General features: G+C 34.4%; 1 protein-coding gene across 1 annotated transcript; it reads left to right on the top strand.

Moving 5' to 3' along the window:
- Positions 1–1620: 1620 nt before the first annotated feature.
- LOC110110369 (cycloartenol-C-24-methyltransferase 1-like) lies at positions 1621–13046 on the top strand. The gene is made up of 13 exons (XM_020841803.2): positions 1621–1775; positions 2463–2556; positions 2944–3010; positions 6504–6577; positions 7275–7359; positions 7459–7514; positions 9321–9375; positions 9563–9610; positions 10371–10454; positions 10550–10750; positions 10816–10941; positions 11222–11319; positions 12718–13046. The coding sequence occupies exons 2-13, from the start codon at positions 2474–2476 to the stop codon at positions 12776–12778; spliced, it is 1038 nt and encodes a 345-aa protein (XP_020697462.1). The 5' UTR covers positions 1621–1775; positions 2463–2473; the 3' UTR covers positions 12779–13046.
- Positions 13047–21189: the final 8143 nt, after the last annotated feature.

Below are 21189 nucleotides of genomic sequence, written 5' to 3' on the forward strand. Positions count from 1 at the left end.
GATTGCCTTTGCGTCTGGGCAAAGATGTGGAGACTTTCTACTCATCGAGTCATCGTCTGGATGGTTGTGGCTTGATGGCAACCATTGGTGGTGCTTCCTCTCCTTCTGATTGGTGGCATTTGTGTGGGATGTGAGATTTTGCTTGTCCGTTTGCATCCTCATATGTTTGGGCTATTACTTGCTTCCTCCTTTGGATGGTCATTGCTTAGCTTCTAGGTGGTTGCATAAAGCTGCCAATGATTGAGCCCAGCTGGCTTTTGCCTTCTTCACTTTTTGTTGTCTCTTCTTTTTTGTTGTATCACTGTACTTTTTGCTTTGTCCATTATTAGTCTTGCTTGCATCCTTCTTTCATTAATGGAATTTTATCCCTTAAAAAAGTTATAGAACAATGTAAAAGAAAAAAGTTATATAAAAAAGTTCAAATCATATTCACTCCAACTTTAAACTTAATAATAACTTGAAGTGCATTTGCATAATGAATAACATGAAAAAAAAAAAAAAAACATTTATAATAGCTCAAGCTGACAATATTGATGGCAACATAATCCATAGAATCCATAACATCATAATGAAAATAGAATACATTTAATATATAAAAACAACAAAATTCATATAATCCATAAGTACTCCATATAAAACATATATTGAGTAAATAATATGAAGTGTAATTACAATGTAGGCATACAATCTATTACATAAGTGGATTACATTCTTAGAATGAACACACAAAGCAAATTTATAAGTTGCATTTAAATTAAAAAATGCAATCATTATTATAATAAAAGAGATGCTTATTGCTTTTCTACCGCTTGAAAAAAATATTTGTGTTATGAAGTTACTTTTTGGAGCAACTTTCAAAAAATTATTTTTCCAACAACAATTTTATAACTATTTTTACACAAAGCTAACGTTGTTCCAGACCCTTAGCGTTATGATGTCATTAACTTTTTAAACAATTTATTTTCATAGTTATGAGATCATAAGCTTCATGAACATAACAATACAAAATTCTTAGTTTATGAATTCTACATTAACCAACACCTAAAAGAACCTTTTTTTTCATCACTAATAATGTACTCCAACAAAAATAAATGTCATATCATTGAGAAATTATTCTACGCGGTCACCGAATAGTTCAAATGCTAATCAGGATGTGCCACGTCACATGATATACAACATCGATATACAAAAAAAATGACATAGCGCATTTTGATTCACTCTGAACACCATCCGGTGACCGAACATAATAATTTCTCCATATCATGGAAACCTATAGTTTATTCTACTTCATAATTTCAAAAATCATTGCTTTACAATATTGATCAAAATACTTCATTTATGATAATAAAATTTGATTGAAATATTTTTGGATATAGCTTATTATTAAAAAGGATAATACATCTATGACCTAGGAGGACTATCTATCGTGGCTGATGATGCACTCTAATTTTTTTTTTTTTTTTTAAAAAACTTTGGGTTTTATGCGCCCCTGTCAGCAAATTTGAATACCCGCATGATCATTCCATTCCGTGGGTACTATTGATATCTACCGTTCATATGCACATCAATCCGTCGGGAACGGATGGAACTTGAACCTCATTGTAAAGTCTCTGCGATTGTACTTATACGAATATTACTAGGCTGTAAATCGTTTTCAATTTATTCTCCTCTCCGTCCCCTCGGACCCGAGTTCTTCTGCGCCGCAGAGAGCAAGTGTAGGCGACGAGTGGAAGAGCTATCGGGATATCTTCTGCTCCGTTGATCGCCGTGGAAAGGTACAATATCTTCCATGGCTTGGTTCTTGTGAAGTATTTTAGATTGAGAATGAAGTCACAATATTCCGCTTATTGGATCCATGCGTTTGATCTGGATTTATAATGCTCGCCAATTTCTTAATCGAGAAAGAACTCATTACATAATGATGCTGTTTTTTTTTTTTAAATTCATTTTAGTGTTTTATTCTGTTTGAGACCTTCATGTTTCAACTTGTAATTTCTTTTTAGTTTTGGTTGTTTCTTCCCCATCTAAACTCTACAGAATTTATTTTTTTTATTTTTTGATTTGTGTATTTGCCCTTAAAATTGCTTTAGTTTGGTTACAAATTTGTTTACTTTCATGCACATTTAGTATTCTTTTTTTTTTTAAAGCTTCGTTATTCATGCTTTTTTCTATTAAAAAAATCAGTTTTTCTATATTTATGACTTTTTTAATCAGAATACATGCATTTATGGGTGTTTGGTAGCTTTGTTGGTGAAGATATTGAAGACGAATTTGAAGGAATGAGATAAAATTTTGCTTATTAACATAAAAAAAGCATTTTACTTTATTGATCGCTATAATTCTACGATTTTACTATCTACCCTTTGATTTTTTCTTCTTCTTCCCACCATTCGAACTTTTTTTTGTTACATGCAGTTTTTGACATCTGTTCTGAATCTAATGCTATTTTTTTATCTTTCAAGGGGATTTCAAGATGGCCAAATCTGGAGCCTTGGATCTCGCTACAGGGGTTGGAGGAAAGATAAAGAAGGAAGAGGTCGAATCAGCTGTGGAGACGTATGCATTTCTCTGCCTGTAAAATGATTTGTTTATTTTTACTGTTACAGGCATTTGTCAAGTATTTAACTGTAAAATATATGACAAACATAATCAGGAGTCTTGCTTGATTCGTTTGGAACTTAGGAAGAAATAAATGATCTTTGATCCTATTATAGAATAATAGGGCATGCATTGTTGTTGGTTTTTTTTTTTGGTATAATATTTGTTAATGTTTTTTTTTTCAAAGTTACAAAAAAGCTGAGTAGCATGGGATATTGATTTTGAAGAAAAAAAAATAAATGATAGTCTTAAGATGATGCCTAAATGCCCTTTACAATTTCAATGTTCATGATTTTTTTTACGTCTTCTTCATGATGCGATGCATTGCTTGATTTGTTGCTCTAGGTATGAGAAATACCATGTCCAATTTGGAGGTGACGAGGAAACAAGGAAAACTAATTACAGTGATATGGCAAGTCATTCAATCTTATCCTCTTATTTTACTCGAGTTTCTGGTATTCTAGGTTACTGGATTGGAATTATGAACACTAGTTATAGGCTATATTTAAGCTAATTATAGGCCATATCTTGCCATCGATTTCTGTTGCATTAATTGCAACTAGTCTACTTGTACTAATATTGTCATATTCTATTGATATATATGAATGGAAAAGATGGATTAGTAAGTTTGGCCTCAAATAGTTGGGTTGAGGCAAATGATGATCATGAAAAGTCACGACTGTGTTTTTGTTTGTATAGATATGGGGGACAACTTAGATTTTTTTGTTTTAATATTTGTCACTTCGCACATTCATAAATATTGTGCTAAACATTGCACCCATAGATATTACTTCATAGTTTTGCATGCATGCTATTACTTTTTACTACTGATCATGTTCATATATAATTATAAAATAGTTACATTTTCTAGGCGAGTTGACTTATATTTATCAAGATTTTTTCATTCATTGATAGTGCTAATAATGCTAATCGATAGTTTAGGATTAGATTAATAAGTCATTGTGGATTATGGTGTTCCACCGGTAATTAGAGGATATTAGTTAGTTAATGCATCATTAGGAGTTCTATTTTTATAAATACTCCCCATTCATGAGTATTAAGGCATCAATTTATGAAATAAAATAGCCTCATTCTCTATTAATATGGTTTCTTCTTTTCTCCATTCCAATCTTTGGAGTTGTTGATATCCACAAATATGTCTTTTTTACCCACATATTTGTTGTATTTTGGTGGTCCCAACAATAGGTTTGTATTAAAGGTTCTCTCATTGAGCAGTGAGACTAACCCATTATTTCTCTAGCTTTGGTGCTTGAACTCTCACTGTTGTCCTTAGTTCCTCCGACACATCTGCATTTCTAGCCAAATAGCCCTAAACTGCAAAAGGAAAATACTTGATCAAATTACCTTTTGTTTGAACACGAGAAATAGCATATGTATATATATCCTGAATGACTTGAATATAAGCATTATTAACTCTTTTCTTTTCTAGAACTCTCCGGAGCACTTTTCTTAGAACCTTATCATATGCTTTCTTTAAATAAATCGATATCATATTAATATCCTCTTTACTCTCTCTATACTTCACCATCAAACCTCTCAACAAATGTATAGCTTCCATAGGAGATCTACCCAGCATGAATCCAAAATGGTTTCTAGAAACATTAGTATCACGTTGTAACTTATGTTCAATTATTCTCTCCCATAATTTCATTGTAGCCAATAGCCATCCCTCCCATTTAAGAAAAAAAATCAGATCTTATTGTTGATCATCCTTTCCCAATTTCATATCCCAATTTTAGATCTAGATTCACGAACCACAGCCTCTTTTGGCATTCCCAAATCTATCACCTTATCATTATATCTCCCACAACAACGTTACCATGACAACTTAAACGACATTTCTTAATCTTCCTGCCACAATTTCCGTTCATGAGCTAGATCCAACGATCCTTTCAAGTCCTGATCTCCTTCACTATCCAAATTTGCATCCTCCAATTCTTCTGTAAATGCCTTTACCTAATTCCAAACTTTCAGTGATTTCTGTTGCCAATTCTTCCAACTACCAGACCCAACCATTGCCTCCAGTCTCGTAGTTTTGATCTTGCAAGATTCTCCACCAAAATTTCCCATCTAGATATCACTATTTTTTTTCTTTTTTATCTCGTTTCTCTAATCTTGAGGGCAAGGCCTATTTTCAAGGAGTAGAAAATGCTAGGACTAATAATTGTAATGTGTAGTTTAAAATCAGATTAATAGGTCATAGTTGGTCATGATAGTCCATATGGAATTACTGTTTATTTGGTAATTAGTATGTAATGAAGCTGCCCTTGGGAGTTATTGCATTTCTATAAACACTCTCCATTAAGAAGTATTAGGGCGCCAATGAATGAAATGAAATAGCATCCTGATAGGAAATACTTGAGTTTGCAAGTACTCCTAACCCAAATCGGTGAAACTTCAACAGCAAAACTGCTGTCCACAGCAGAAAACAGCAGGAAAAACGGAAAAAATTGGGAGAAACTCAATAGAAACTCGTAGGAAAACGAAGCAAACACTTTTATTTCAATATAGGATTAAAAGCACTTGCAAGATACAACTTTCCTTCAATTCGAGAGGAAGGAAAAACTCTCCAACGATCTCCCTAGATCCCAAGAACACCAAACCCTAGATCTCAAAATAATTCAAATTCAAGATAATCTAAATCCCTCCAAAACACCTAATTAAAGACAAAGGGAGTATTACAAAATACCTAAACAGCCCTTAGTTCAAAATATTTCCCTCCTAATCTTGCATTGAGCCCATAGTGGGCTCCACAAAGTTTCCGCCCAAGCCAGGGCTTCCGCCGGGTCTATTCCGTCGCCTGGAATAGACCCGGATTGGTCCCTCCTGGACCGGTCCAGCCGGCCCCTCCTGGGCCAGCGTAACACATCCCTTTCTATTATTCTAGTTCTTTCTTCTCCTTGTTTCCATTTATGTAGTTGTCAACTTCGTTGAATGTCATTTATCCCCCTTCTTTGTTGTAAGAGATCCTGGCCATGGCTCCAAATCATTCATCATTCTAAGCAAGTTTGTCTTATTATTTTTAAAATTTCTCATTCATTTTGTCTATTTTTTTCTTTTGGAGTTACATGCACTCTGAGGAGTTGCCTTGTTCTTTTTCACAATGATGAGTCATTCTGGTTCTTTCATTTACACCAAAGATTCTTCCGCTCAAAAGTTTTTGAGTTCTATTTCTTTGATTAAGCTGTTACTAGTAATATGGTGACATGTCAGGCTTCAACTCCTTAGATTAAAAACTTTTTTGCTCTTGGTATTGTTGGTTTGAAATTATGTTATTCACTTCCTCACCTTCATGTTTGCTTCTGTCAAAGTGGCCTTAAAATTTGAATGAACGGTGCACCACTTTGGGTATTGGTGTTATAGCCTTTACATATAGTAGTGGTAGTCTAATATAATTTTGTATTAGAATTTTGGTCTCTTGTTCAAGTGAGTTGCAACAGTTTGACCAATTATCCTAAGCAAGTTGATATCTTTGTTGTCCTTTAAATGATAAAGTTCACCCAACTCTTATTATTGTAATTTGTATGATTTTTTGTTCGAGCACATTTAGAAAAACTCTTTTGATTGTTAGTTTTCATATTTATGTACTCGTAACAGATGAAATATGCATTTTCACTAGTTCTTTAGAATAAAAGAGTTCAGCACACCTCAGTTGATAGTTCTTGTACGTATTGACTTGTGAGAGATAACTAGGAAATTTATAGGAAGGATTGTTCTTTTTGCGGGCATTGTTATATCGATCGTAAGTGTAATCTTGAATATTTTGGTCGTTATACTTCATGAATGCCTTTCATTAAATTGCAGTTTACTTTCTAGTCAATGCTAATATTTATTAAATTTTGTTGATGTTTATTGCAATATATTCATGATTTTTATGATTTCAGGTAAATAAATACTATGATCTTGCAACTAGCTTTTACGAATTTGGCTGGGGGGAATCTTTCCATTTTGCCTCCAGGTTAGACAGGTCCTTTTGTTTATGGTAAGAATTATATATATATATATATATATCAGACAAAGGGATCATTTAATATTAGGTCCATATGTTAAAAACATTTCATTCAGTCTTTCACATTATGGGATAGTTTTTTATCATCGCCTTTTGAAAAGATAAGGTGGTAGTGTGGTACTCTTGTTAGGTTAACCAGTTGCCCCCGTCTCTCTCTCTCCTTCCTGGTTGGGATCTGTTATAAAGTGGGTTAAGATTGGTTAACCTTTTCCCAGTGTTATGGTGGCATTCTATCATCAAAACCCCTTTCTCTCTATTGACCACCGAAACCACTCCTCCCTCCCTCACACACACAATCTCTCCTTCTCTCTCTGTAAGCCATGCACCCAAGGGGGTTAGCTAGTCTGAGTGTTTTTGGACTATCTGGATTCACTTGATTTTGTTCAACAGTTAAATGTAATGATACTGGTCATCAAGGAGCTTTGTGAAATTTGGAAAATTAGGTTGAGAGACCTAGGTGAGATGAGAGTATGATGCTACAACCTTGGTGAAACATTTTAAGAACATGTGAACTTGTTTGAAATGAATCTTATACCTCAAGGAACAAATGTAATTTACTCTATTTATCTTTGTAAGGCTAAAAGAGTACTAGTTGCATTTTCCTGTGTGGAGCTTAATGAGTATACTAAATAATTTCTATGTGAAGATGGAAAGGTGAATCATTAAAGGAAAGCATCAAACGTCATGAGCACTTTCTTGCCCTTCAGCTAGGCCTCAAAAGTGGAATGAAGGTATTACATACAACAATTATCCATGCGTGCTATTATGTTATTTGAATTACTTAATACTATGGCTTACTGATGCAACTTTCCTCTCTTTGGATGATATAGGTATTAGATGTTGGATGTGGAATTGGTGGTCCTCTGAGGGAAATTTCTCGATTCAGGAAATACATTTTTTCTTTATTTGCTTTACTTATCTAATTCTTTTACTTTTTATTTAAAAAATTATAAAGGGTAAATATCACCTAGGTTTTTAAGGTTTAGACCACAGTTACATTTTTGAAAACCCTCTGCAAAGGTCTTTCAACTTATACTTTGGTTGCACCTAGGTCCTCATCATAATCATGACATCAGTTATAGTCAAAATATCTAAAATGCCCCTTCTTAGGTGCCCTATGTTACTGTCCTTATTTGTAGATTTCCAAGTGAATGATGAATCCTACCTAGACTTGCCTTCTTTGTTGTATAGATGAATCATGGGTATTATTTAATTACAGAAGCTTTGTTGGCATAAAAATCCTTGAAATCACCACCAGTAGGTTGATTGTGAATTTGTTCTTGATGTGCTCCTTGACACAGACTAGAACCTCATTATTATTGGAGAGTAGAGCATCGATTGCAACCCTACTTTCTTCTTTGTCCTTCTCGATTTTCTTCGCTATAGTTAGCTTCACCTACTTGACAAGGTCCTATATGTTGAAGCCCTCATGCAAGCCTCCTCAACCATGTCCATTCCACCTAGTGCGATCCCTTCAATGGCAGCTGCCTCTGTCTATCAAAAAGGGGAGGGGCAATATTGTCTTCAGAAGCATCCAATGCTTCAAAAATATTGTGTCGAGCAAATAATAGAATCTAATAGCAAATTCGTGACACTGTTAGGCACAAAGGATAATATTGAAGAATGGAAATTAAGGGGATCATAGTGAAATCTCGAAAGACGCTACTGACCTATTTGTAGCCATGTAGGTTTTCAAAAATGCGGACCTTGGTGAAATGTGGTCTAAGTATCATTGATCTAGGTGATATTTACCTATTTTTGGTATGATGTTGTTATCATTTGATTCTATAATCATATTTTAATACTGCATATAGTGCTTGTCGTTGCTTTAGATATCATATGAAATTTGAAATGAATAAAACTTCTGAGATTTGAGGGTTTCCAAGTTATGGTCTGCTTTGTTGAAAGCAAATGTATTCATTACTGTTTGAAAATTCTGCTGATTCAAAGTTTCCATTTGACATTTAAAGTCTTACTTATTTTATATTTCATGGTTGAGCTTTGGGAATTAAGTGGATGATCAATTTCCTAAATTGTTCATAATATTAATTGAAAGTGTTATGCGCATAAACTTGATAATTTTTGTGAAAGTTGAATCCTTTTGGAATTGAAATCTATTTTGGAATATCTTTTACTTCATTTTAGATGTACAACATGCTGTAACTTTTATCATCTTACAGGTTGTTTGGGCCTACCTATTTTTTTTCTTTCTAAATAAATATGTTTGATTTGTCATTTGAAGCTGTTTTAGTTTTTTTGTTTTTGAAAATAAAAACAAGTTGTTTTTGAAAATATTCAAAATAACTTTCAGATTTTTTTAAAAATGAAAACTACCCCGGGTCACCGCTTGATGCCGCTGGCTAGTTGCTCAGCCGCCTATTATCACCGTCTGATGGGATATGTAATAAAAAAATTAACAATTATTTAGGATGCTATATATATTTTCTTTCATATTAAAATATAAACACAACAAAATAAAAAAAAAAACGTGAAGTAATCCCTAATGGCCACTTAAAAAATTACTTGCTTTCATTAGACTGTAGGCCTTGCCTTCCATCCAGACAGCAGCCTTATGCATTCATATTCCATTTCAAATATCGCTTCAACAAATGTTATTTGTGTAATATCTTCTAGTTGATCAAAAGAAAGTGTGGTTATAGTGATAAGAATCTTGCTCTTGGACTAATTGCAGCTTAGTGTCCATCACTGGATTGAACAACAATGAATACCAAATAACCAGGGGAACTGTAAGTATATTTTGATACTGGATTCTCTTCATTGTAGTTTATGCAGCTCTCATCATACATCGCTCAAATTGACAGTTTAACTACAATAATTTATAGTTGTTTAATTTTTGAGGTTATTCACTTTTTTTTTCATTGATAGTAATTTGATCCCTAATTAAGAGAAGAATCTTCTCTTGTTGCTTTTCAGGAGCTAAACCGCTTGGCTGGACTAGGCAATTCTTGCAATTTCGTGAAGGTACATTTTAATCTTTTCTTCTTCTTCTTCTGTTTGTTTGCTTTTGATCGCTGAAGCACTTGCCTGTCCATTTGAATGCCTTCTCCAGACTGTATGATCTTGCTATGTGATAGGGTTCTTCCTGAACCGTCCAAACCGGCCCCACCTAGGCCGGTTCAGGTTTATAGGAGGCGGGTTAAGCCCCCCCCCCCCCCTCCCTTGAAATTAGAGAGAGGAAAGGTGGAGGCTAATAGAATGGAAACTATTTTGAATTGATTTATTTTAGGAAGTTTTTTATTGGTTTTTTATTAGGAAGATTTGTATTTAAAGAAGAAGAGATGCTAGGGTTAGGGCATGCATGCGTTTGAGTTGTTCTCTTGGAGTTTTCTTTGGCATCTTGGGCTCTAGATTCATCGTGTAGAGATTGGGAGAGAACGATCCTCCTCTCGAATTGAGGATCAATTGTATCTTGCTTGGTGTTTGCGTTTTCTTTGATTCCATTATTTAATCTATCATTTTGGATTGACTTCATCAAGATTTTCACATTATTTCCGCTGTTTTTATCAATTATTGCTAGAGTTGCTTGCGAACTCAAGCATTTCCTCTTGGATTACTTGCGAACTCAAGTATTTCCTATCACTATGTAGTCTAATTTATGACTTTCTAAGGCTCCTGCCATCTTTGTCATGTTTCTGATATCTTTATTAGACATTACGTAATTTGTTGATTAATAAACAAAACATTTTCATGAGTTTCTAAGCTTTGTTCTAAACTTATGCAGGCTGACTTTATGAAGATGCCTTTCCCTGACAATACTTTCGATGCTATATATGCTATAGAAGCAACCTGCCATGCCCCTGATTCTGTATATCACTTAATCGTCTGCTCCAATCTATCCTTTTGAACATGCTTTATTACCGGACTGGAGATTGATACTTTGTGTTTTTTTTTCTTGACTAGCTTGGATGCTATAACGAGATATACAGGGTATTGAAGCCCGGGCAGTGCTTTGCTGCTTATGAATGGTGCATGACTGATCATTATGATCCCAACAATGAGATTCATAAAAAGATAAAGGCTGAGATTGAGATTGGTGATGGGCTTCCTGACATAAGATCGACATATCAATGCCTTGATGCTTTAAAACAAGCTGGATTTGAGGTAAAATTTAGAAACAAAGGCAATAGGGAAAGTTGTGGATATTAACCAGTAACTTATTATTGAAGGTTGTTTGGGAGAAGGATCTTGCGGCTGATTCGCCTGTACCATGGTATTTACCTTTGGATACCAGACATTTCTCGTTAAGTAGCTTCCGCTTGACTGCTTTTGGACGTTTTATCACAAGAACAATGGTGAGAATATACTTTTTCTGGAATGTAAAACATCAACTCTCTCCGCTTTTATATTACGGGGATTTGCATGCAAACCATTTTATTTTATGCTATTTACATATTTAAGACCTAAAACTTTAATATTATCTGCCTACTACTCATAGAACAAGTATGAGTGCATGGAATAAAATATTGAAGTTCATAGGATGGTATGGGTGGTAAGAATGAAATATATGAGTGATATATTTGATATTAAAATTTTATTCTGACGGTAAGTTTCATTATTTTTTTGGCTTTTCAGGTTCAGGTGCTAGAATTTGTGCGCCTTGCTCCGGCAGGAAGTATGAGAGTTTCATCATTCTTGGAAAAGGCTGCAGAAGGTCTGGTAGATGGTGGAAGGTTTGTTTAAAACTATTGGCTTGTGATTTTTAGCAAAGGTTGCTAATGACTTGCTAGAAATAAAAATGTTACGGTGAATATGATTAAATATAAAAAGATTGATGAATCATTATATAAGAGATAATTAGATAATTTTTTTTAAATGTGATAATGAAAAATAAACTTAGATAATTTAAACATCATGCAATGTTCTATTTAGGCTTCGTTTGGGACAGCTTTGACACTGCTTTTTAAAACGGCTTTCTAGTACAAAAAAATCAAATTCAAGAAATTTTTGTACTACAAAGTTGTTTTAAAAAACAAGAAGAAAACCTTCCCAAACGAAGCCTTAATGATTATTATCATTGCTTTTTGGCGTAGCTATTCAAGTGAGAAAAACATGATTTTTATATCACTTTCTTATAAGGAAAGAACAAACTATCCTTTTTTAAAATAAAGCAATCACAAGCTCATAGGCCGACTAACAATATTTGCCATCTACCATATTGTCAAAATACATAATAAGGTGGAACAATGAAAATTTCTAAAAGAGGTTGAAAAGTTGGAGGAATGAAAAGTAACCCTGCACTAGATTAGATTGAGCAACCCATTGAGCTTCTAGGCTTTGCTTGTCGTTGGTTGTAGATTCTTTGCTGCCTTCCACCATGCAAACCAAAACTATCTCTAATACCACTTCTAGCTTAGAAGCCATTTCAACAGTGAAAGCAAACAAATGAAGAAGAAGAAAAGCAACCAACATGTTTTCCATATTCATTTTTCAGACGAAAATAGCAGAGTTATCTTTTTTAAAAACAAAATCAATCAGCCAGGTCATAGAGCCACTACCACTACATGATGAGGGTTGGAAAAAGTTAGGATAAAAATTTCACAAAAAGATTTGTGCCATATGAATTTAACACATACAACATTTAGGTTTCGTTTAGTTATCTGGTACTTTTGTAAAAGGTAGTTTTAAGAAATATCGGTTAAAAAAAAATTTTTTCTAATGGAGAAGCATATATAAAAAGCTTTTTTAAAACAGTAGAAAAATGAAAAAAATGGTGTTATTGGGAACGTGGTTTGAGGAACCAAACAGTAAAGAAGAAACAAATTTATCGTTTTAGAAAGGAATAAGCACAAAGACGTCCAATCAAACTAGGCCTTAGACTTTGTTTGGGACATGTTTCATGATGTTTTTAAAACGGTTTTCTAGTTAAAATTTTTCAAATTCAAATTTTTTCTTACAAGAAAGCTGTTTTACAAAGCAAGAAGAAAGCCGTCCCAACGGGGACTTAATTGAATCAAATGCTGAATAATGATTTACAAAACCAACTCCAAATATTTAGAATATGAGCCCAAAAAAGCTTTTTTTCTTAGTAGATCTATTTCTTTCAATTAATTGTGTGCTTATTTGTCAAGGATGGAGATCTTCACCCCAATGTACTTCTTCTTGGCTCGGAAGCCTCTTTCAGAATCCTGATGAACAAAAACCAGTTTACCACAGAAGCTCCAGATGTTTTTGTAATCCAATGGCCTTCGAGAGGACATCAATGAGCAATCAGAACCCATTGTTGACGATAATTTCTTCATTGCCATTTCAACTCTATCCTGCCTGTATGTGTGTAATTTTTCTATTTTATTTCAGTATTAAGAATTATCCTGCTATGTATTAAGAATTATCATTTTTATTATTTTGCACTGTATGAATACTTTATTGTGTGCAAGTGGACCTGTTATTGACATGTTTAGTAATCATGTACATGAAGAGCAATAAATGAACCTGAAACTCTGAAAGACATTATGAAAGTCAAATAACATTCAAATCTATGCTATAATATACATAACATGATGGCTGTCTCCTGCCCATATCATCAGAACTGTTCATCGTCCTCTTTGTGAGGAATAAAATCTTATATAGATTGCAGTGCATAGGCTTATCCCATACTCTACCCACACAAGGTTTTACTGTCACAACTTCACCTCAAATACCGCAGGATTGAAATCAAGCGGCCGAAATTTGCGATTAAGAGTAACTGGGCGGTTCGCATCCGGTTTCCGGTTCGCCAGTTTCACGGTCCGACCGGCGGTCGGACCGGTTCAAAGCCAGTTCTTTGCTTACCCGGTTTTAATGTAAAAACGAACCGGCCGGCCGACCGGGTACCGGTTCAACCGGTTGAACCGGCCGGTCCGGTCCGGTTCTTAAAACGTTGAAAAATACCCTTCCAATTTGATGAGAATTTATTGAAGTAATAGATAACCTTCCAATTTGATTTAATGGTTGTTAAGGTAAAATAAAGACATCTGTAAACTTATAAATAGTAATATTCTAAAGAGTGGAGCCATTATTTATCTCTTTAAGGACCCCAACCATCAAGTAACACTTCTAATAAAAGATTGGGGCCATCATTTTATATCTATAAAAAATATTTAAAATTTATATTAAATCATAATCAAGCAACTTGAAGTTTGATGTAATGAGAGAGAAGGAATTGCGAATTATATGAAGTTAAAAATTCTATGTATTATTTGAGGAGAGACAGAAAGAGTGGCCCCATTATCGTTTGCATTTAAATCATCTTAATATTATATGAGTTTTTAGTCTTTATCCCACCACATAGGGTTACATGAGTATTTATAAGTTTATATAAAAAGAAATTTCAGCTCGTGGTGTGATAGTGCTGAGCGAGCTACGAAAGGCAACTGTATCGGGCAACATTGCGCGATGCCCTAGCCGCCCCCTGCTATCCTGCTTCCGCCTCCGGCTTTCCTTCTCTCCTGCGCTTCTCTCCTGGCGGGAGAACCTTCCCTTCCTCACTTCATGATGGATTCCTCTACTCTAAACTTCCCTCCATTACCACGTTCCTCTTTTAAAGCTCCGCCAGTTAACCCTCTTCAAGACTGGTCCAACATTGTGAATCCCTCAAGCTTCTCCTCAAAAGATATCCTGGTCTCTCTGATAGATGAACCAGACGAAGTCGTTGTTTTTCCTAGAGCTAAAATGGATGTTGCTTCAGAAGAATGGAACCTCTCTCTTGTGGGTTATTTAGTCGGACGCAGACCATATTACGAATCATTGCTTGCAGCTATAAAGAAAGCATGGAAACTCCAAGGTACGCTGCAGTTGTTCAATCTTAGTGAGGGGTTTTTTCTTCTCAAATTCTCCTCATTAGTTGACTATGAGATGGTATGGACTAAGGGGGTTTGATTTATTCGGACACACCCTTCTTCTTCTAGCACTAGTGGTACTAGTCATAACTGGGTTATTACTGCAACGGTGCTAAGGCTCACAACCCAACTCCTCCTCACTTTCCCACCACAAATACAATTCCTGTCCCTTCCAATTTAGCTCTAACTTCTCTTTCGGAACCTAAGCTATCTGGCATACCTACTAACCTGAATGAAGTGATTCCTCGTACTATTTTGGTTGATCAGGCTTATGATATCACAATTCCTACATCTACCCTTCCAGAAATCCCAAATTTAAACTCTCCGACGGAAGATGATTTAGTTATCAACATAATACCTACTTTGGTTAATCCAGTTGGCAAAAGCATTATTTCTCCAAATAAATATGATGCTATTTTGCAACCTGCAACAGAGGATCCTTCCCTGCTGGATGTCTCAATAGCTGATCTTAGTGCTCAAAACCAAAAGCGCTCTCAATCCAATCATAACATTGGGAATTCCCAGCAACAGCCTAAAACAAGAGGTAAGCATCCAAAGAAGCCTACCTTCTATTCTGCCAAATCTCAATGATCACCATTGCGTGTTGGAATATTAGGGGCTTTAACAACCCTAGCAAAGTCCTCATATGCAAGGATTTATTAAGGAAAGAAATTCTGGATATGATATGCCTGTTGGAGAATAGAATCAAAATCTCCACGCTCAATGATCCATGGTTTTGTGATGCTCACAAGGTTTTTCCTTTGTGAAGACAGTTTTCACAATTTTAATTGCGCTAGATCTGGGAGGATTTGGATAAAATGGTCCTCTTCGAAGCTCAATTTTACACCAACCATTTGCACTTCTCAATTGATTAGTAGTGAGATTTCGTTTGGTGCTTCCACCCCTTTCCAACTCACTGTGATTTATGCTTTTAATGCCTTTGAAGAGCGTAAGTCTCTTTGGAATAAAATTAGACAAATTGCTATGTCTACGAATGTTCCCTAGGTTGTTGTTGGAGACTTTAACTGCTGCAGGTATCAAATTGACAAAACCGGAGGCACCCCTCTTCACTTTAGCAAGCTTGGGGAACTTCAATCTTTGTGCTACGACACTAATTTAAAAGATCTTGCTTCCACCGGTCATTTTTTTACGTGGTACAATCAGCAAGTTGTTAATCCCATACACATTAAGTTTGATAGGGTTCTGATTAATGATGCTTGGTTTGATGCCTTCCCTAGTTCCTACTACATGGTGGGGGAACCTCTTTGCTCGGATCACTCCCATATTATGATTAAGGACCAATATTTACACCCTAAGCATTATCGTTTTCAATTCAAAAATTACCAGACCAATTTGGAGGGTTACTGGGATATCCTTCTCAAAGTGTTTCTAGAGCCTGCAAAGGGAAATCCTCTTGTGGATTTTTGTGCCAAATTGAAACAACTAAAATCCCTTATAAAGAAAGAGATATGGTCCTCTTCTCACTCTATTGAGACACCCTTGAAAGACCTTAACAATAAGCAGCAAGTTATCTGGAAGCGAATCAGGATCCACCACGTGACTTTATTGCTGTCTATCGGTGATGTTTACCGTTTTTAATCAGATGATAAAAAAATAATGATAAGATAAAATTTTTTGTTGCAATTTGAAAAGAAAAATGATAAGAAATTGAAGTTACCTTAAATGAAGCTTAAATCATTTTGGTCATATAAACAAATTAAGTAGGAAAAAATAACTTTCCAATTTGATGAGAATTTATTAAAGTCATAGATACCCTTCCAATTTGATTTAGTGGTTGTTAAGGTAAAATAAAGACATATGTAAACTTATAAATAGTAATATTCTAAAGAGTGAAGCCATTATTTATATCTCTTTAAGGACCCCAACCATCAATTAACACTTCTTATAAAAGATTGGGGCCATCATTTATTTTTTTAATGGACTTTAAAAATAGGAAAAATTATTGTGTCTGGACAATGTTACCGAGCGGTACCGATCGGTACTGCTGTAGGTACCAAGCGTCTAGTGATATGGTGCATGTTTATTGGTCTCTGAACACGTTCGGTGTCCGGACACAATAATCTCTCTAAAAATAGGGCTCAACCACTTTCTTACTAAAATTTCCAAGTTATCATAAAAAAATATAAAAAAATCTATAAAAAATATTAAAAAGTTATATTAAATCATAATTAGGCAAGTTGAAGTTTGATGTAATGAGAGAGAAGGAATTGCGAATTATATGAAGTTGAAAATTCTATGTATTATTTAAGGAGAGACAGAGAGAGTGGCTCCATTATTGTTTGCATTTAATTCACATCTTAATATTTTATGAGTATTTAGTTTTTATCCCACCACTTAGGGTTACCTGAGTATTTATAAGTTTATCTAAAAAAATATTTATACCAAATAGTGACCTATAGACCTAACTACATAATAGTGACAAATCAATTTATTACCTTTATTTCCTAACAATATATATAATTACATACATACATTTGTCACAAAAAAAATTAAGAAATTCAAACAAATCTTAAAATTCCAACCACTTTATGAAGAAGTAAAGGAGATAGTCCAAAAATCAAAATCAACCCGCTGAGGCTTAGGGTGGTTAGTGGGCGAGCACGGTTGAGAACCCTCATCCCGGGTTCGAATCCCCTCTACTACGGCCTCACCTCTTTAGTGGGGCAAAGCAAGTGTCGGCCCGATGCCAATAGGTGGCCTTGTTAGGTTCCACTGAGGGATTAGTTACGCCGCCAAATGCTTTCTTTGGGGTGGTAGCAAGTAGATACCCTCGTTCGAAAAAAAAAAAGAAAAAAGAAAAATCAATATATAGAGAAGCAAATCATAAAAATTAAAAAAATCATATAAAAAAATTGATTTAACATAAATATATTAAAAAAAAATCTCAAATCCAAGTAGAGACACTATATAGAAGAAATTAAAAAAAAAAAATATCACGATGAGTCATAAATTTTTTAGAATTGATGTATCATAAAAAATTATCTTGATCGGGCATGAATTTCGAGTCAAAATCAAGCTGGAAACTTCAAAATTAAATCCGGGATCACTTGAACTCCAATTTTAGCGATCTTATAGTCAAACTGAGGGTCTCAAAAATACGAACTCAACGACATCAATATTCAGCTCAATCCGAGCCCAAATGAGTCCAAATAAGGCACCCGAATCGTTGTTGGAAAGTTTAAACCATAATTTGAGTTACCAAACTGTTTTCAAAATTGTCGTGATTATAGTCGAATTGAGCGGCTCGACGAGATGAATCCAATGAGACTAAGATCACCGAATTCCGACATCATTAAAACCTTCAAATGTATGATTAACGGACATGATCAAGAGATTCAATATCGGTCGTCCATCCGAATCACTCCATCTTTGCCCTTGATCCTCCTCCTATTTGTTGAAATTTGTTTTATATGAATTAGGTTGTTAGACATAAGTTTATGTCCCAGCGGCTAACCAAGAGGGAAATTTATCCCTCTTTTTGAAATTAAAAAATGAGAATAACTTTAGTGAATTTTTCTAGAAAAGATTTTTCAACCACAAGTTAAAACAGTAAAAATAAAAGTAGCAGAAAATAAAAAGACACAAGATTTATAGTGGTTCGGTCAAACACGACCTACATCCACTCCCCGAAGGCACCCTCAGAGTATTGTACTAATACCACTAGTGACTCTCCTTTTGCACCCACAACAAGGCGGAGAAGCTTTACAAAAACTCTCGTCCACCACTACCCGGTGCGATAGAGAATCGTCATCCTTTTACACTCTTCAAGTGTTGGTAGAGAATAATCCATCCTTTCACACTCTCTCGGTGTAGGCAGAGAACCCTTCAGTTGTTCACACTCTCCAAGTGTTGACAGAGAACCGTCCGTCCTTTCATACTCTCCCGATGTAGGCAGAGAACCCATCAGCTATTCACACTTTCTAAGTGTTGTCAGAGAACCGGATCTCCTTGACAGATCTTCTCACAAGAAATCTAGAAGGATGAGAGAAAAGAGTGAAGTAATCACAAATCACAAGTGGAGAAAATTACCTTTGAGTACCAAGTGAATCCTTCACGCTCAAATAGTAAGAATGCTCCTTCAAACACTCTCTCACGCTCTCTCCTTGACTCTCCCTTCAGTTGACACGATGATCAGTAGGCAAAAAAATAAAATGACAGTTTACAAAGGACATTTTATATGAAAAACTGTCCAAAAACTGCTGATTTTCAAGTCAATACGAATAGGCTCGTCCCGTACGGTCGTAAGATCGTTCCGTACGAATAGTGCAAAATTGTTACGTACGATTCCTTATATGTATTGGGACGAGGTGACTTCGTACACGATCATCATCCCGTACGAACTAAGTTCGTCCGATACGAACAGTTATTTTATAGCCACCCAGAAAAATAACTGCAGACGTTTCATACGTCGAAAGAACAGAGCAATTTGTCATGGGATGAATGTTTATGTTTGTCCATACGAATAGTTCAAAACGTTGTCATCCGAGAAGATCGTCCTGGGACGATTGGTGTATTTCGTCCATACGAATAGTCCAAAGTGAGAATCTAGAGTAGATCGTCCAGGGACGATCAGTCCATTTCGTCCGTACGAACAGTTCAAACTCAGAATCCAGAGGAGATCGTCCACGGACGATTAGTCCATTTTGTCCGTACAAACAATTCAAACTCAGAATTTAGAGAAGATCGTCCAGGGACGATTAGTCCATTTCGTCCGCACGAATAGTTCAAACTCAAAATCCAGAGAAGATCGTCCTTGGACGATCAGTCTATTTCGTCCGTACGATCTGGACTTTCACTTTTTCTTGTTCGTTCCATTTCTCTCTGAGGGGTATAACTGATCTGATCATCCCGTATGAACTATGTTCGTCCCGTACGATCAGAAGAAAAATTTAACTTTTTAAAGATCTCCCTTAGTGTGTGTATGCTAGTTTGCTCAATTATAATTACTCTCTCTCAGACTCAATAAGATAAAAAATACAGACTTCAAAATACAAAATATGATATGCTGAATTTGATTTGAAGTCTTCAGTAGTCTGAAGTATGATTATCCTGAAATATTAGTCCACACAAGAGCAAAAATAATTCTTTCAAAAAGTATTAGGAGAAAACAAAAATTTAAAGCAATAATATTTGAAATCATCAAAACTATATAAGTTGCAAGAAGGTAAAAGATGCAAATAACGAATCTCTTAACAATCTCCCCCTTTTTGATGATGGAAAAATAATTATTATTTGTATAATTTTCAAATTTTAAGATTCTCCTAAACTCCCCCTAAATTGATAAACATGTGAACATAATGAGGCATAGTACGACAATTTTATCTTTTTCTTTCTTTTTTTAATACAAACAGATGCGATACGAAACAAAAATATGATATAGAAAAAAATACTACGATACAAAACAATCAAACAGATACGATACAAATAATATTTTCTCTCCCTTTTTGACAATAGCAAAAAGAGAAGAAGAAAAAGAATAGAAATATAAGCAGTTATATGATGATCTTTTTATGATTGATCATTGAAAGTGATTGAAATAAATTTTGTAAATAAAATTAAATCATTAGGCAAATAAAATGATTCATAGAATTTAAGAAGAGATATAACATCGATAATAAAAAGGATATATCAAAAACATGAATTAATTTAGACATTAAGATAAAGAATATCATTGCATAAAGGATAAATATAAAATTTGTATATTTCAAATTTCAATACGAAATAGAGATGTACAGAAGATCATTAAGAGATTGAAAGATTGTGGAAAGAAATAACTACCACATGTGGCACTTTGCCATCTTTTTCAATAGTTTGTGACACATTTTTGTGCATCTTTTTACTTGTGGGCTTATTTTATGCCTCTTTTTCAAATTGCAAACCATTGCGCATTCCTTTTAATTTTTGTACATTTGTAAATTTTTCAAGAGTAATATTGATCTTTCCAAATTCAATAATAAAAAATTTCAAAATTTTTTAAGTACATCAATATTTATTGATAAGTGAAATACAAAATAAGAAAATATCATAATTGCAATAATAATATTAAACATTAATGTAGTCTAATAAGATACATGAAATTGACATTCTTAATTTGATCAAGTTATAACTACAACTTAAATTTAGAAAAATTAGATTTTCTAATGAATTCAATTTTGATTTGCAGTTCAAAGTATAGCAATTGTAAGATCAAAATTTTTAGAGATTTTCATATAGGCTAACACACATTTCAAAACAAAATTAAAACCAAGATAAAATGACTTATATTGATATCATTATAATGAATATTACAATCTAAGAAAAGATATCAATACAATATAAAACATAAATGCTAAAACATAAAATAAAACTAATACATAACTAAAACATATTACATCACAATCTATCACAGCACAATCACATCAACTATAGAAGATCATAAGCAAGAACACAAATCACTCTGAGGGGCCCTGATCTGGAGGAGGAGGAGGAGGTGCAGTACTGAAGAACTTAAAATAACTGCTTATCATAAGCATATTGGAACTTATATCATTTATATGTTCTCGCATATATCCCATGTCTTGATTGTACTGATCATCTTGCTGCTGCAAGTGAGTTTCAATTTGATCAAAATGAGACTCTAAATGATCAAATCTCTGAACCAAATCTTGGTAATTTGGTTCACTAGCAGGTGCAGGTTCCTCCTCTGAGTCACTAATAATATGTGGT

This window comes from Dendrobium catenatum, unplaced genomic scaffold (assembly GCF_001605985.2).
Source record: "Dendrobium catenatum unplaced genomic scaffold, ASM160598v2 fragScaff_scaffold_853, whole genome shotgun sequence".
Taxonomy (NCBI): Eukaryota; Viridiplantae; Streptophyta; class Magnoliopsida; order Asparagales; family Orchidaceae; genus Dendrobium; species Dendrobium catenatum.

Bases quoted from the DNA above. Each gene is read 5' to 3' on its own strand.
- LOC110110369 (XM_020841803.2), top strand. From the start codon at position 2,474: ATGGCCAAATCTGGAGCCTTGGATCTCGCTACAGGGGTTGGAGGAAAG. The intron at 7,360-7,458 runs GTATTACATACA...TGGATGATATAG, and splicing joins GCCTCAAAAGTGGAATGAAG to GTATTAGATGTTGGATGTGG. The intron at 10,942-11,221 runs GTGAGAATATAC...TTGGCTTTTCAG, and splicing joins GTTTTATCACAAGAACAATG to GTTCAGGTGCTAGAATTTGT.